General features: G+C 35.7%; 1 protein-coding gene across 4 annotated transcripts in view; it reads left to right on the top strand.

Annotated features, from left to right (window-relative positions):
* DGKH (diacylglycerol kinase eta) overlaps window positions 1–15566 on the top strand; it is a 173731-nt gene that overhangs the window by 124322 nt on the left and 33843 nt on the right. For all 4 annotated transcript variants that reach the window (XM_082754715.1, XM_082754714.1, XM_082754717.1 and 1 more), the window contains 8 exons: window positions 2099–2184; window positions 3609–3708; window positions 5014–5290; window positions 5738–5866; window positions 11750–11884; window positions 13416–13533; window positions 14428–14538; window positions 14689–14785. In XM_082754715.1, the coding sequence (XP_082610841.1) occupies window positions 2099–2184; window positions 3609–3708; window positions 5014–5290; window positions 5738–5866; window positions 11750–11884; window positions 13416–13533; window positions 14428–14538; window positions 14689–14785 (1053 nt within the window). The remainder of the gene's footprint in view (window positions 1–2098; window positions 2185–3608; window positions 3709–5013; window positions 5291–5737; window positions 5867–11749; window positions 11885–13415; window positions 13534–14427; window positions 14539–14688; window positions 14786–15566) is intronic.

Below are 15566 nucleotides of genomic sequence, written 5' to 3'. Positions count from 1 at the left end.
TCATATCTGCACTGCATGTGTATCAAATAATTAGGGTTTCTAGTTCTGTATTATTTGTGAAAAAAGAACAAAGCTACAGAGTCTTCAGCAGAGCAGTCAAAGAAAATCTTCCTGTAGACATGTACTGAAAAAGCAAAATGTTTTCTACTTACCTTGAATTTGGAATAAGCTTTGAGAAAAACATTTTGAAGGCAGCGATTGTTATTCTGAAAGAAAGAAACTGTTGTAAGAAAGAGAGAGCTTATACAAGTGAGTTAGATCAGGCGATACCACCTAATGTTCTCTTTGTTCTTTTGGAGAACTTGAAATCATGTGTGACCTCAAAGAAAAGCTCAGTATATCTTTAAAACTAGATTTGTGTTTGTACTATCTGATGAGTATTCGATTTTGAGGGAGAGCAAGATGCTTTAATCAAATTAATTGGCATAGAAAGACTGATTAAAATGACAAAATAATATATTCCTGAGAAATTTAACGCGTATCAACTTTAGCTCAAAAGTACTTGAGAAGCAATAATTAATCAGCAGGTTCGTGAATAATTTAATGATTCAGGCTGTTTTAATTGGCAGAGAGGTTATAACCTTTGACAGCTTGCTGGATATAGAGATGCAAAAAGATTGGAGTTCCACTGTCTGTGATTCTAATGTGGTTGTTGTTTGTTTCCAGTGTCAGCAATGTGGATTTGAGGCCTTATCTTCTCTAATGTTGCAAGACTCTTAACATTTACAAGTGTATCTTTATCTCATAAAGTGCAAAAAAAGAAAAAAAAAAACATGTTCTCATTAGTTCCAGCTTTGAAATTATGTTTATCCCCTCCTAAAAATAGAAGTAAATGGTTATACAAAACCTCTTGTTGGAAAATTGGTTCTGCAATATATTACTCTGAGTTGGAGAAAGCAGTTTTCTTTTCAGTACCATGTTTGTTTTCTATTTTAATGTTTTTTTGCATAATTTATGATATTTAAGAAAATAATTATTAACCTTACAGTATATAATGTACTAAAATGTGGTTCAAAAAGTAAATAAAAGTATATGTCCAATCCTTTTCCTTCTCTTTCCTTGAGTTTCAAGAGAATTATTTTACTTGATTTGGTTCCAGAAGACTACTAGACTACTGTTGTTCAAACATCAGTATGAGCATTCCTAGAGATTAGGTGTTTAGGTATTGCTTTTTTTCCCTTGATTCTACAACTAAAGCTAGAAGGAAAAAAAAAAAAAAAGATTGGTATAATTAGTATATCAGCCTGTTAAATATAAAAGAAAGAGATGTGTATCTATGTGTATCAAGGGCAAAAACACACTAAGAGATTTTAAGAAATTCATAAAGGAAGCCATCAAAAGGTTTCAGAGCTGCAGTTATTTTTAGCTTTAACTTTGGAATGTGGTTGGAATTTTCTCTTAAAAATGAGATTTGGATCCATGCCTATTTTGAGGCAGGATATAGTGTGTGAAGATGTGATTCTGATCCATTCTGAATCTTTTCTGTAGCATTACAGAACTTACAATTCTTGGGGGTGAGAAGGAAAATGCACAGATTTTGTTCTCTCAAACAGTTTTGTAAAAAATAATCAGGCATTAACCATTAAAAGATTGTCTTTGATAACATCAAAGACTTTGCAGCCTTTGTCAGTAGGTCTACTGGGGGGAGTAAGTTACTATTTGACAGTAAAAAGAAAATTCAAGATTATAACCACAGATATTTGACTTCTTAGACAAGTTGCTTAGTTTCAGGGAAAAATCGCTTGTTTTGGAAAAAAGTGGAATTCAATTATAATAATATAGTACGTTATAAATCTGAAAAGAAGGTAGATTGTTTCTATCTCATGGGCTATTTTTAGCCTAGAAATAAATTACTCTTTCATCTACAGGAGGAAGAGAGTTGTCAATCAAGTTATCAGATACAGTGTTATTTTGAATATTAAAAAATTGGTATATAAAATATAGTATGCAGATAGAGGAGCAGCACTGCCAGCTGCTTGCCCTTGCTGTAGATCTGCCATGGAAATCCTGCTATTTTTGGAGGTGTTTTAACTCAATGGTTGGTGTTAAAATGCTGAAAAGTGTGGAAATGGAAATCTTCTTTCCTCTCTGTTTTCAGATATCTGCTTATGAGGATTCAGTTGCTGCTCATCTTGCAAAAATTCTCAATTCTGATCAGCACTCAGTTGTCATATCATCTGCCAAGTGAGTTGGTTGTTTTAATGTACAATGTATGGGATAAATCCTCTGTGAAACATTACAGCCATAATAACCTTCTGTATAAGCCCAATTTTCTCATGGTTGGCCCAGCTGGTTTGGCTTAATATATGTTGATTTATATGCTTTTGAGTGGATGTTTTCCTTGCAAAAGTTTTATATGGTAAAGTTGTAACGGATATCTTAATACTAAACATGTTAGTGTTTTTTGTTTTTTTTTTTTTTAATTATATTATTTTAATACACTCAAAATCAGCATGCAGCTTAAATATGGAACTGTTACTAATGCAAATATGTGGCCTACTTCATGTTACATTTTTTTGTTGTTTCATTTTATGCATATCTGTGGAATTAAGAGGACAAACAGCTTCACCACTGAGAAGCAGAATTTCAAATTTGTTGCTTTGTAGCTGTCTGTATCAATTCAATAAACAGTGGTCTTAGAAAACAGGGTATTTTTTCTGCAACCTGAAACACTTAAAAATTAGAGAGAATTGCTCTGTAAATCATGGACATCATCTGAAATCAGAAGTGTTCTGTGTATACTTCCTCCTAGAGTCTTCAAAAATACATCTGCCATTACATCTTTTTTTTTCTTCTTCTGCTTAAGTTAATAAAATTTTATTAAGTTATTTAAGTTAATAAAATTTCATTTAAAAATCATACATAGTGTATGTTGAAAATTACACTGCAGAATTTTATTATTGTTCCAAATTCTAAACTGTCTGTATCTTGTTAAATCTCACTATTTAGATTATGTAAAGTAAATTTCAACCAAATGAACAGTACTAACCAATTATCCACACTGTTAGTAAGGTTGCTGTCTGTCTGCTGTGTAGGTAATAAGAACCAAGTCTGCCTCTGATTTACACAATGAAAATTCATTTCAGCCCCTGCAGTTTATGTAGACATGCCTGAGGGCCAGCTGTGGTTCACCAGTATGAGCTGGGCAGTAGGATGCGTGTGGCCATCCATTTTCATCTCAGAAGTACTCCATTAAAGTCATTAGATTTTCTCCATGGGTTCTAGGCGTCATCTTCAGATGGGAGTTTGCCAGGCTGTTTGAAGTTAATAAAGTGAATGCAAGTTTACTAACAACACTAGTATAGAAGGTTTACAAGCATGGGAATTGATAATATTAGTCATGTTCATTTCAGTTATTAGAAATAAGAGACAAACTTAAATACAATGTGTGGAAAGGCTTAAATAAAAAGGGAGACATTTTTTTGTTTTATCACTTTGATTTTGCAAGCTCTTGAGAAGAGTATAATTTGCTTTGCAAGTATGAAAACAGTTCAAAACACGAATGGTGTATAACTGTATGCGTATAAATCAATTGCCATAAGAATTTAATATTCAAAACATATTTATTTTATCTCATTTGATTTCTCCTCTCTCCTATTATTGTCAAGAATATTATGTGAAACTGTAAAGGACTTTGTTGCCAAAATAGGGAAGACTTACGAAAAACCAATGGAAAATGCAGATGAAGCTGATGCCATGGCCATTAAAGTAAGACTATGACTATTCTCAGGGTTAAAGGTGTGGGGGTTTTGTTTGTTTGTTTTTGTTTTCTTCGTTTTTGTTTCCTGTGGGTGTTTAATTTTTAAATGGCTTCAGGATACCCAGCTTGGCTTACATTTCAGCCAGTGACTGTAAAATTCTTCTCTTAGTGCATAGAACAGTTATTTCCAAATCATCTTTGCAATGTAAGGTCTATAAATTCTATTTACTTTTTTTTTTTTTTTGCCTTCATAAAACACACAGTAACATACATAGAGAAAAATGGAAATATTTTGCATTAGGATTCTTACTTTTTGTCTGAAAGGGATTAAGTTACCTACAGGAAAACAGTGGACTGTATGTATGCTGGGAGAATGAAGGGAAGAGAAATTATAATGTTAAAAATAACAGATCAAGATGCAAATTGCAGAAATCATGTTGCAAAAACATTGAAAAAGACAGAAGGGATCTGGTCTGAGGCACAAAGCTTAAAGAGCTGAAAAGAAAAATAAAAAACAAAATCACTAATAATCCCAGAGTCCGGAAATGTCATTGCCAAATGGCAATTACTTCATGATTCACGTTTCTGTACTATTCAGTGTACATTTCAGAAAATGTATCTTCTTTTTCACTGTGCCAGGGCAAAACAGTATTGGTTTCCTTTCTTTTAAGCACAGCAAATTTCCTCTTCTCCAGTGTACTTACAGAGAGGTACTGCTTGGTGAGGGGTAGAGATGTTTGACAGTGTTTCCTCAGTGCCAATTCACTTGCTTAAATGTACAGGTGTGTAGCAAAACAAAACAAAAACAAAACAACAACAACAACAAAACAATCATATGTATTCTCAGTCTAACTGCTGGGCATGTCCCCATCATTTGTCCAAATTTGGGTACTGAATGTCCATAATTTCATAATTTGTTATATTGTTTGGTATGGACAAATCTGTGGTAGTTCTGTCTGTAGTGTTGGACATCCAAAGAGGTGTAAAATCTAATCTGCACCCTAATTAAGAGGCAGGCTGAGTTTAACACAATGTGTTATTTTAGTCAGACCTTTTGTGGTTATAATTGCTGCAAACTGGCTGGGTGTTGCAGGGTCTGTCTACAAAAAATCATGCAAACTGACTCATAATTTGATATACAAAATATTGAACCTGATTTAGATTTTACACAATTACGCAGACATGTAGATACAACTTTAAATCATACCGCATGGAGAATTTAGATCTGTCCTATAACATGATACTTAATTTCCTCAAAATGTTGACGTTCACTGGTATTTGGTGTATGCATGTTCTCTTCCACTTTGTCTTAGTGTTCAGAGTTAAATGAGAAGCTAGACCTGTTGCTCCAAGCTCTTCACACAGAAGCCCAGGCTGCTCCTATTCTCCCAGGCATCACTCCCCACATTGTGGAAGAAGAAGGAGAGGAGTTTTCAAGTGAGGAATCCTTGTCTGAAAGTAAAGAGCAATTAGCAGAGTGTGTTCCAAAGTCTTCCACCCAGAAACTCTTCAAACCAAGAGAACAGTTAATGCTTCGGGCAAACAGCTTGAAGAAGGCTGTAAGGCAGATCATTGAACAAGCAGAAAAAGGTGCGCATTCATCTTTACTGATTTTGATCCTCTCCCTCTCCCTCTTCCTCTCCTCCATGAATTTTAATAATTAAACTTGATTTCTGAATTCTTACATCGTTAAAATCATATGCCTAATACAAGTTGCAAAGACAAGAAATGTGTTTTGTTTTAGATGCTGATGACAATCTGTATATACGATAACATATTTGTGCATGTGTGTGTGCATATGCAAGTGTGTTTCTTTGGTAACTATTATTCTCCACAAAATGAAAATTTCTGGCAGAAAAACGTCAATAGGCAAAGGCAATTACTAGAATCTTTTTCACTGAAATGGCAATAGAACCATTTTTTTTAATATTTTAAAACTTAAAGCTATGGAAAAAAGAAGCTCATATTTCATTTATTCAGATTTTCATTAAAGATCGTTAACCTTTCTGTCTTTTTTTTTTTTTTTTAAATAAGCAGTTGTGGATGAGCAGAACGCTCATAGTGAAGAACAAGTGAACCAGTCCCCTGTAGAATATAGCAAAGAATTGGATGAATCCAAAGAAGAGGAAAAAGATGAAGATACAAAGGAATATGAGTCCCAGTCAAGTGAGTAAATTAGTAATAAAATAATTTTAAATTATGTAGTCTTCCTATGAAACCAGCATAGTTGGTTGCATAATTAAAACCAGTTTGATTATTTCTATTGGTTTTATATCACTTTCTGAAAAATATCTTCTTTGTGTATAAAATGTTTCTGGTGGTTGGAACGCCTTGCATTGCATGCAGTAGGAGAATGGAACTTGTGTGAAAGCATACAGCTGTGATTGTCCTTTCTAATTGGTCTGAGAGAATATTTTGCAATGAATATATTATTTGCCAAATACTGGCATGTTGTTACACTGGAGGCTAGTCGCAAACTTTTAGATTTGGATAAATAAGAGTTGAAGGAAAAATGCCAGAGAAAATGAACAGTCTTTTGGAACACATTTGCAAAGCTGAAAAGGTTACTTGTTGGGGAGAGAGGTGCCTGCATTTAACCCAGCGTTTGCACTCAACTTTCTATATGAACCTGAACAATGACTAGAACCTATAGAAGAGTGACAATAGCATGTCTCAGTCATAGAAATTTTAGGGCATATTACAGGAATTTCTGTCAGTCATTTCTGTTGAAAGTGCTTCAAATTGTGCAAAACTGACATATTTATTCGTTGTACTGACAACAAACCTGCAATTCTCAGCTGGGAACTTACCTTGAAACAGAGTTTTTTGGAACTGAGAGAATACATATTTAAGTATTTTATGTGAAGTAGAACAGCTTAAAGTAGGAAAGAATATAATAGGAACATAAAAGCCTCCTGAGAAGTGCAAGTACGAAGGTCATTCCCTCTAGTTGTCTAATCCAAAGCAGAGAGATGAAACCAAGTCTTTGGTGTATCCAACCTTCTGGCTCATCTGGCAGGTAATATTACAGTTGCTACCTCTTCTTCATGCACCTTTTCCTCAATATTGAACCATTAAAAAATAATAGTAGAGTTTCTGCATTCATTGAATTTCAATTAGAAAATTTAAAATAAAGAGAACATGGAACACTGTTCCTCTTGTGTTTGTTGAGCAGCTCCAGGCACCAAGGCTAGGATGGTTACAGATGTTAAAAGGTAGTTTAAATTATAACAAGAGAAGAATTTAATTTCATTTTTATTAAATGACTTATTACTGTCTGGATCCTCCTTCAGAGGAGCAGACGTAAATAGTTCAGCAATACCCATTACAAAATACTTTCAGAAATTAACTAAGTTAAGTCATTTAGAAAAGGACTGGCCAAAGAATCAGGAAAATGAAGAAAAGTAGCCTGATCTTATTAATCTTTCTAGGTAGCCTGTGCTATCATCCTCAAGTATCCTATACTTTTCCAGCTTTCACAGCTTCTTCCATAGGAAGAGAACCACTGTCAAAGAAGGGCTTTTACAAGTCTCTCAATGACAAAAGAAAGACTATGGGAAATGAGGGCCCTCTCCTGAAGGACACAGGGGACCTTGCTACCCAAGACAGTGAAAAGGCTGAGGCACTGAATCCCTTCCTTGCCTCAGCCTTTACCAGCAAGACTGGCTTTCAGGAATTGCAGGTCCCAGAGGCCTGGCTGAAAGGCTGGGGCAAGCAACATGTGCCTTTGGATGAAGAGGATCAGGTCAGAGAATACTTGAGCAAACCGAACATTCGCAAGTCCTTGGGCCCTGATGGGATGCATCCAAAGATGCTGAGGGAGCTGGCAGATGGGATTATGAGGAAACTCTCTATAGTCTTTCCTCAGTTATGGCAAATGGGAGAAGTGCCTGAAGACCGAAGGGAAGTAAATGCCACTCCTATCTTCAAAAAGGGAAAAAAGTTTCCATGTGAGCATCAGGAAGCACTTCTTTACTGTATTGGTGGTGGAGCAGTGGCACAGGTTGCCTAAACAGGTTGTGGAGCCTCTCTCATTGGAGATCTTCAAAAGCTACTTGGACATGATCCTGGGCAACCTGCTCTAGCTCTCCTTTCTTGAGCAGGAGGGCTGGACCAGAAGACATCCAGAGGTTCCTTCCAACCTTAACCATTCTGTGATTCTGTGGAAGTTACTAGGGCTCCTTTTCACTAAAAAAACCCTTGGGTCCTCATTCCCAAACCAAATTGTTAGTCCAGCTAGTTCCTTGTGGCTATTGGCTGCTGTATAGCAAGTCACTATACCAAGCTATGCTTGCTTTCCAAGCTGTACAGCCCCTTACCTGCTCTGTCCTTGTTCAAATGAACTGTATCAGCTATTCGTGCCCAAGTCTTTCTGCTTTCCAGTAGGAGTATCATGTGTCCTCACCGTGGGGCTTTGTAGGTGGTTTTCAAAAAAAGGCAGACAGCATGTATGTGTGGGTAGCCCATGATGAGTTTTAAAGTCCAACTCATAATAATCCACATGCATTATTTCTATCAATAATTGTACAAAGCAATTGGAATATTGAGTGATCTGAGTCCAAAACAACTTTCTTGGAAGGCAGCATTTTCATAAAAGTAATAGCCTATTTTGTTGCATAGTGTTTAGTTGCTGTGTGCGAAATAGTTTTCATAGAATAGTATTTTCACTTATCTCCTGAAATAGCATAGTAATAATTCCCACATTCAAATGATAGGGAAAAAAATCTCTCTTTCATGTTTCATTTACAAAATCTGCCAACGAGTGGCTGCAGTGAAAGAAGAAAGAGCAATTTGTCTGTGATGGACCTCTTCTTCTGCTTGGTTTTGGCACCTAGCAGAACCAGCCAGAGGTTGCATTTGGAAGTTGCCCATCACAAATTTCAATACTGCTTTTTGTGTTCATGTGCCAAGGTTATTCAAGAGTCTCAAGCTGCATAATAATTTCAGGAAACCCATTTGTTGCTAGGGATGGAAAATTCAGTCTGCCATATTACCAAAGTGGGCAGTGATGCACTGAAGGTAAGGTTTCAGGAGAGAACCTGAGAGTCATGCCAGCTGGTGTACAGCAAAAGCCATCATGTAGATATTTAGTGAGAAAATTCCTGTAGCAAAATAAGCTGCCAGAAAAGTTATTTGGAATTTGCCTCTCCTTCTATTACCCCAAGCCACACCAAATTGCCCAGATGTGATGTCTTCCTGAGGCTCTGCACTGAAGTTGGTGCCTGTATCCATAGTTCCTACCTTAAAAATATATCATTGGTTCCTTGGGGATTCAGTTGATTCAGAATCTCAGATTTCCTTACCTCCAGGAATGGATTTTAGACTTTGTCCAATGGTTGTCTCTTCATTGTTCTCTTTCCTCTAACCCTTGTTACAGAACTCAGTGTGTGTTGGTTGTCCAATTCCAACAGTACCTCACGGAGGATGCTGGCACTAAGGATGACCTGGTCCTACTGCTGTTAGTGTAAAATAAAATAAAAATACATACTTTTGTACATACATTTATATAAATATATATATATATATAAAAACTTGTTTCTTGGTGATACAATTTCTGTGCTTATTGGGAGGTGTGTTATTCTTCGTACATCCGAAACGTGTGAAATAGAGTGTATATTAATGCTGTCAATGGGAAATAGGTGTTTAGGGAGAAAGCATGAAACATGAATTCAATTATCTGCAATGAAACATTAGTTTTACTCATTAAGGCTCTGTTGTTTTTATCAGAGCATGAACAGCAAAAGTTTATCTTTATTGCAGTTATCCCCCTGAGTCTGATCTGTCAAATAAAGAGCAGCTGCTCTGTTGATTTTCCTATTTAATATAACTGCCTTGTTCCCAAGTACAGACAGAACAGTCTGTATGAATAACATTGTGAATTTTTCAGTAGCATTATGAAAAATTGAAGTTAATTGTGTTCTGAATATTATATTTTACCCTCTGAGATTACATTCATCAAATGACCAGAAACAATATTTTTCCATATGTTAATTACCTTCATCTAAATATTTAAAAACCCTGGTTAGACCTAACTAGCCATTTTAATTTCATTTTTTAACACTATAGTATAGTGTTTTATCATGCCCATATACAAATAGTTGTGCTATATTGTTATCATGCAATACTACAGCATTTTGTGATAATTCCTAAGGCTGGTTAGATCAGAAGGCAATGTTAGACCCCTTGGTCAGACCAATATAAAACAATCCAAAAAACTTCACCTCCTTATCCCTGTCCTGCAACTAATAATTTCTGTCTGCAAGTCATCCAGAAAGATGTGTAATCTTATTCCTGAGATACAAGAAGATGAAGAATTTACCACTTCATTGACTGTTCCATGCTAGATAACCATTATTAAAAAAAAAAAAAAAAAAAAAAAAAAAAAGGCCAAATTATGGCCTGAATTGATTTGAATACAATTTTTAACCTCTGGTTCTTGTCATTACCGTCATTACCTTGGTCTTTAGATTTTTTCACAGTGGATTTTCTTTCTATTAATGTACAGAAAACTTAAATTACTCTCAGTCTGTTATCATGATTGGCATAAGCTGACCTGTCCCCCCTCTGTCACAAAGAAAAAGGTTATATATCTCCCCTTCACACCAATTCCTGATGGTAATTTTGGGGGTAGTCCTAATCTTTTATTTTTTGCTGAATTAATTTTCAAGTGTTGAGAAGAAAATTTCAGATCACTTTGAAATCATTTCATTTTTGAGTGATTTCGTGATTTCAGTTGGTCAACGTAGAAGTTGTGCTAAATTGAAGTATTTTTAACATGTGAGATAATTTGGAGCAGAAATAGCCAAGAAATATCTGACTGTGATCAGATGGGTGTAAAATCTTTCTTCATGTACATGGAAATGCTGTGTCAAAGTGTTCAACAATACACAAACTCTCTTCCCCAGAGCACCAGATTCTGATGATGGGGCTGACTTTCATGAAGATTATCTTCCCTAGGCAGGAGTAGGCACTGGGATATTCTGTCAGTCAGTACGAAACTGGAAAGCACCTGAAGTCAGCCCTTTGAAAAGCCTGTCCTTTTCCATTACCTACAGAGGCAGGCATTGGGGATAGCTGGCCTCACCAAGCTAGTATTTCCTTTTTGTCAATATCTTCTCTTGCCCCTTTTCTTCCCCTTCTTTTTCCTGAGCTGTTACCTGCCTTTGTCACCAACAATTTGATCAGCTACTAAACTTTGTGATGTGTCTTAAGGTTTTATTGATCCATATTCTGTAGAATTTTAACATAAGTTATTTCTATTATTTGGGGAATTCCTGCTTTTTGTGAAAAGGAAAAGGTGATGGTAAACTGATCTCCTCCAAGACCTCTGTAACTGCAGAAGACAAAAATGTCTAAACATGGCTTTCCCTTCCCTTGCAGTTTTCAGTTTGGCTGTAGATAAAGATATCAGAGTTGACTGATGTTTTCAGAAACCTGATGCAGGCAGAGCGTCAGTTTTAGCTGCTTAAAGCAAATAGTTGGCTGTTGATCGGGTGGCCTAATTTGGGCCTGAGAATAGTATAGCTATTCATATTAAAATGGTTATAAATAATAACAAACTCTATAATCCATGTATATTTATCATTAAACATATGTCAAAATTAAAATTAATTTATTTATATGTATCCTTTATTAATAATTGTTTTTCTTTTTTTCTCAAGTCTGCATTTTTGTGAAACCTGGTGTTAGGTTTATCAGAAACTTACTGCAGTATTAAATACTATTACATTTTAAGGTGAATATAATTTATTTTCTTGCTAGTGTCTTGAAGCATAAGTTAGGAACTCCTCACACTAAATGCTTTGTACACTCACTCATTTTCATTTGTGCTTGTCACTTGACTTTATTTCTGAGTTTTCTTCCCTGTATTTAGAAGAAAAAGTATGCAGTGAGAGGGAAGGACATTTCTCACTAAAGGGTAACAGATTAAACTAATGGGTTTGAAATATTTTCAGGTCTGAAAAATAAAACACCACCACCAACAACAAAATGTGTCTGATATTGCCATAATAGATCTAATTAGTGCTCTAATTTTTATGTCTTCTGCAGTTAAAACTGCACCAAGATCTCCAGATCGACGTACGAGTCGAGGTATCCATTCCCAGACAGGCTCTTTCTCTGCTCCAGCTTTGGCTGCCAGTAAAGAAAACCTACCTGTGCTTAACACTAGGATTATCTGCCCAGGTAATTATGATTTTGAAGTTTGCTGTTCCTTACACTGTATTAATACTGCCCTCTGTTTCCCTCGTTGCTGTCAAATAGCAAATTTTACATCGTGCCAGGGGCTCTACCTGGAAATGGCATAAAAAGTTCCAAATTTGTCTAAACTGATACACTTATCTTTGCATTGGATCATATAGTAGGAAGTGCAAAGTAATGTAGAATATACCTGATCATTTGGCACAGCACCAGATGTAGCAAGCGTTGCATTTGATTCAGGAGGATGAAAAACGAAATTCAGAATATTCTATCATTCCTCCTAACCAGCGGAACCATGTATGGATCAAAATGGACAGATCCATGTAAGGATAAGAGATGTCTATATGTACCTCTCAAGAAATGTATAACTGAAACTACACAAAGCTGATGTATGGTGAAAAAGGTTGAAAAAAACTTCCTCCTATCCAAATGCAATTAATACCAGGGAACACCAGTAAAGCACTGTTTTAATTGACTTAATTGGTATAGTTAAAACATAATGGAACTGGACTTACATTTTTCTTTAGGTCAATTTAGGTAAAAGCTTGTAGAAAGTACTTCTCTTTGTTTACATGCATTAAACAGTATTTTGTGTCGTGACTTCAGTATTAGTCAAAGTAGGCACGGCAAGGCTGTGACCTCACCACTAATTAAATTAAATCAATCAAACTATGACTTTTCCAGTTCTGAAAATGATAAGAGTATTTCTTACCATGCCAGTTACCTTCCTTAAGCTGCCAGTTATTTTCATGTCACTCATCCTGTTTTCTGTACGTTTTTCAGTCTCCTTCGGACCAGGCCTACCCAACTACAATTTGTTTTCTAGTTTGTTGCTTTATTTATTTATTTATTTATTTGTTTGTTTGTTTGTTTGTTTATTAAATTCCTGCCGTGTTCTATGCTTGTTTTGTTTTGTTTTTCTTTCTGCTTTTCTCCTAATGTTGTCTTGATATCAATCCTTTCTTAATTTCTTCTGAAGACATCACGTCTTCAAGAGTTTTCCACGCAGCTTGTACTTACCAAGCTGAATATTTAAGCATTCAGTGAAGGATAGTTGGCTAGTTGCAGAACCAACCACATGAATGTTGATCTTATGACAGTTGCCTTCTAAAGGACAGGACCAAAAGAAAATTGTGATCAGTTTGGAGATGAAGATTAGACTGAGTAGAAAACTCTAATAATCTTTCTGAATGTTGGATAACTCATTTGGTTATTATTTGCCAACCAGTGAATTGAATTTTATTGAATTTTCTTCTTTTTCTTTTTTTTGGTGGTGTTACCTGAAAATTTAGCCACCACACTTCAGCATACCTTTCTTTCTGTTCAAGAGAGCCAGAGAGCTAAAAAGATAAACAGTATAGGTAAAAGTTGAGATTGAAATCCAGTCCCTCCATACATGGATTTGATTAATATTTTCTCTCTCAAAATTTTGTGGTTTATATTATGACAATATATGTTTCTCTGTTTAAAAAATTAAAATTGTTTATTTTTTTCTTGTTTGTTTTCTTTTTATCAGGTTTAAGGGCTGGCCTAGCTGCTTCTATTGCAGGAAGTTCAATTATTAGTAAAATGTTGCTAGCAAACATCGATCCATTTGGTGCTACACCATTTATTGACCCGGATCCAGATTCACTGTAAGATTTTCTTTTTCTAAATTTATTGTTCTGCTTTAGTTTGCTTTACTTAATCTTTTTAAGCTTGACATATTTTCTTTTCATTATAAAATTCTGATTTGCAATCATTTTTCAGTAGACTTCAAGGTCTGAAAACACATTGGATTGTGCCATTTTAGAATAAGCCTTCAGTTATTAGTAGTGCAGAATTGTCTTGCAGCAGCAGAAATAAAGGAAGACATGCTCACTTATTCCTTGCACACTGGCTGTGAGAGGACAAGGAGAGCAGTACATCAGAACTGGGTTTTCCTGCCTGAACTGCTGGTCTGAATGCAAGTTAAGCTGCCAGCAGTATATCGAAGCAGAGTCTTGAAGTGGAGGACAACGAAGAGTGTCCTCCTAAGGACTGGGACAGTGAGGTGGAAAATTTGTGTCTTAAGTTGTCTCTGCATCCTAGGGTATAGCATTGACAGAGTCTCATGGATAACATCTGTCTTGTAGGCTGTAGCCCTACATAGAAGCCCTAAAACAAAGCACTGCTGTGCTAACAGCATCAGCCAAACATCCAGCACCAGCATGCCTACATGTAAATGCATCCCACTTTGGTGTGGCTGTCTTAGAGCTGTGCCAAAGGCAGCTCTTGCCTTGTCTGCCTCTGTTAGTTTGGGTCTGGTGGAGATAATGGGTTATGTTAGAGTTTCTTCTTTGTCCTGTGGGAACTTTGCACTTGCAAAGGAGACAACAGCCAACCTGTGTCTTCAACTACCATTAGATTTCCTCAGGAAGGCTCAGAGGAACCACCTTGTGATGTCTTTTGCTGATGTGTCTGCTCTGAGACCAACCACAATCTTGGTCAAAATTCTGTGTGTCCAGGAACTGTAAAAATGTGCACCTAATTATCTCTTCTTCTAACAGGGAGGGATATTCAGAAAAATGTGTCATGAACAACTATTTTGGAATTGGGTTAGATGCAAAAATTTCACTTGAATTTAATAACAAGCGAGAAGAGCACCCTGAAAAGTGCAGGTAATTGTCAGTGACAGAGCCAAGACATTTCCATAAGTTTTATTTTCCTTATCTCTTTGTTTGAAGTTCTTCACTTTTTCTTTTTCCTACAAATGCAAAACATAATAATATGTACTTCAGTATGTGAATCTGTTTTTTTTCTATTTTCAGAAGTCGGACAAAAAACATGATGTGGTATGGAGTTCTTGGCACAAAAGAGCTGCTGCAGAGAACTTACAAGAACTTAGAACAAAAAGTTCAACTTGAGGTAATTTTATTCATGGGTAGAATGACGTTTTTTGCTTCTGCATTATGTAGTGAAGAATTCAGTGTTCCTATTGAAACCTTTCAGAGTTCTTGTGTCAGCCTAAGCTGATAAAATCCTGTCCTCATATGCACTGTCTAAGAATGTGTTATGTAAGAGGTGATTCCCCAAGTGATTTCTTGGAGAAAATATCAGTATTTAAATATCCCAAAATATCAGGTTTCCCATTTTTTGTAATTGCTGTTTTTTCTGTTTTATTAAAAAAATTCTTGTATACAAAATATATAAAAGATATTCTTCTTAATGTCTATTACATTAAATTGGGAGACCAGGTTTTAAGGATAATAACAGAAATGTATATACACTAAACAGAAGGAAAGGGATAAGGAGTCTTAATCCTCCAGGTTCTCCTTAAACAATCTGACAGCTTGATTACACATATAGAGAGAGCACACAGATGGTCGGTTTTACGAAAAAAATCCTGACAAGAGGAGAGATTCTGAGTGTACATCACAAGAAGCTTAGCTACACCTACAGAGACTTTCTCAAATAGGTGTTCAAGAAAGTCACACAGAGAAACCAAAGTATTACCACAGCAACAACAAATGCAACAACAAATGCAATCAATGGTAATTATCTGAACGTAAAGATATATTTTTTTTTAAGCTCTAGTAGCAAATCTAAGTCTTCTTCACAATACTAGGAACTTAAAGGAGATTATATAAATGGTTACCAAATGCAGGGAAATGACTGTTTGATGGCTACATCTGTGCTCATCTGAAGA

The sequence above is a fragment of the Aythya marila genome (genome assembly GCF_965140915.1).
Source record: "Aythya marila genome assembly, chromosome: 1".
Taxonomy (NCBI): Eukaryota; Metazoa; Chordata; class Aves; order Anseriformes; family Anatidae; genus Aythya; species Aythya marila.
Note: the sequence above shows the minus strand (reverse complement) of the source record. Positions and strands in the feature narration are given on the sequence as shown.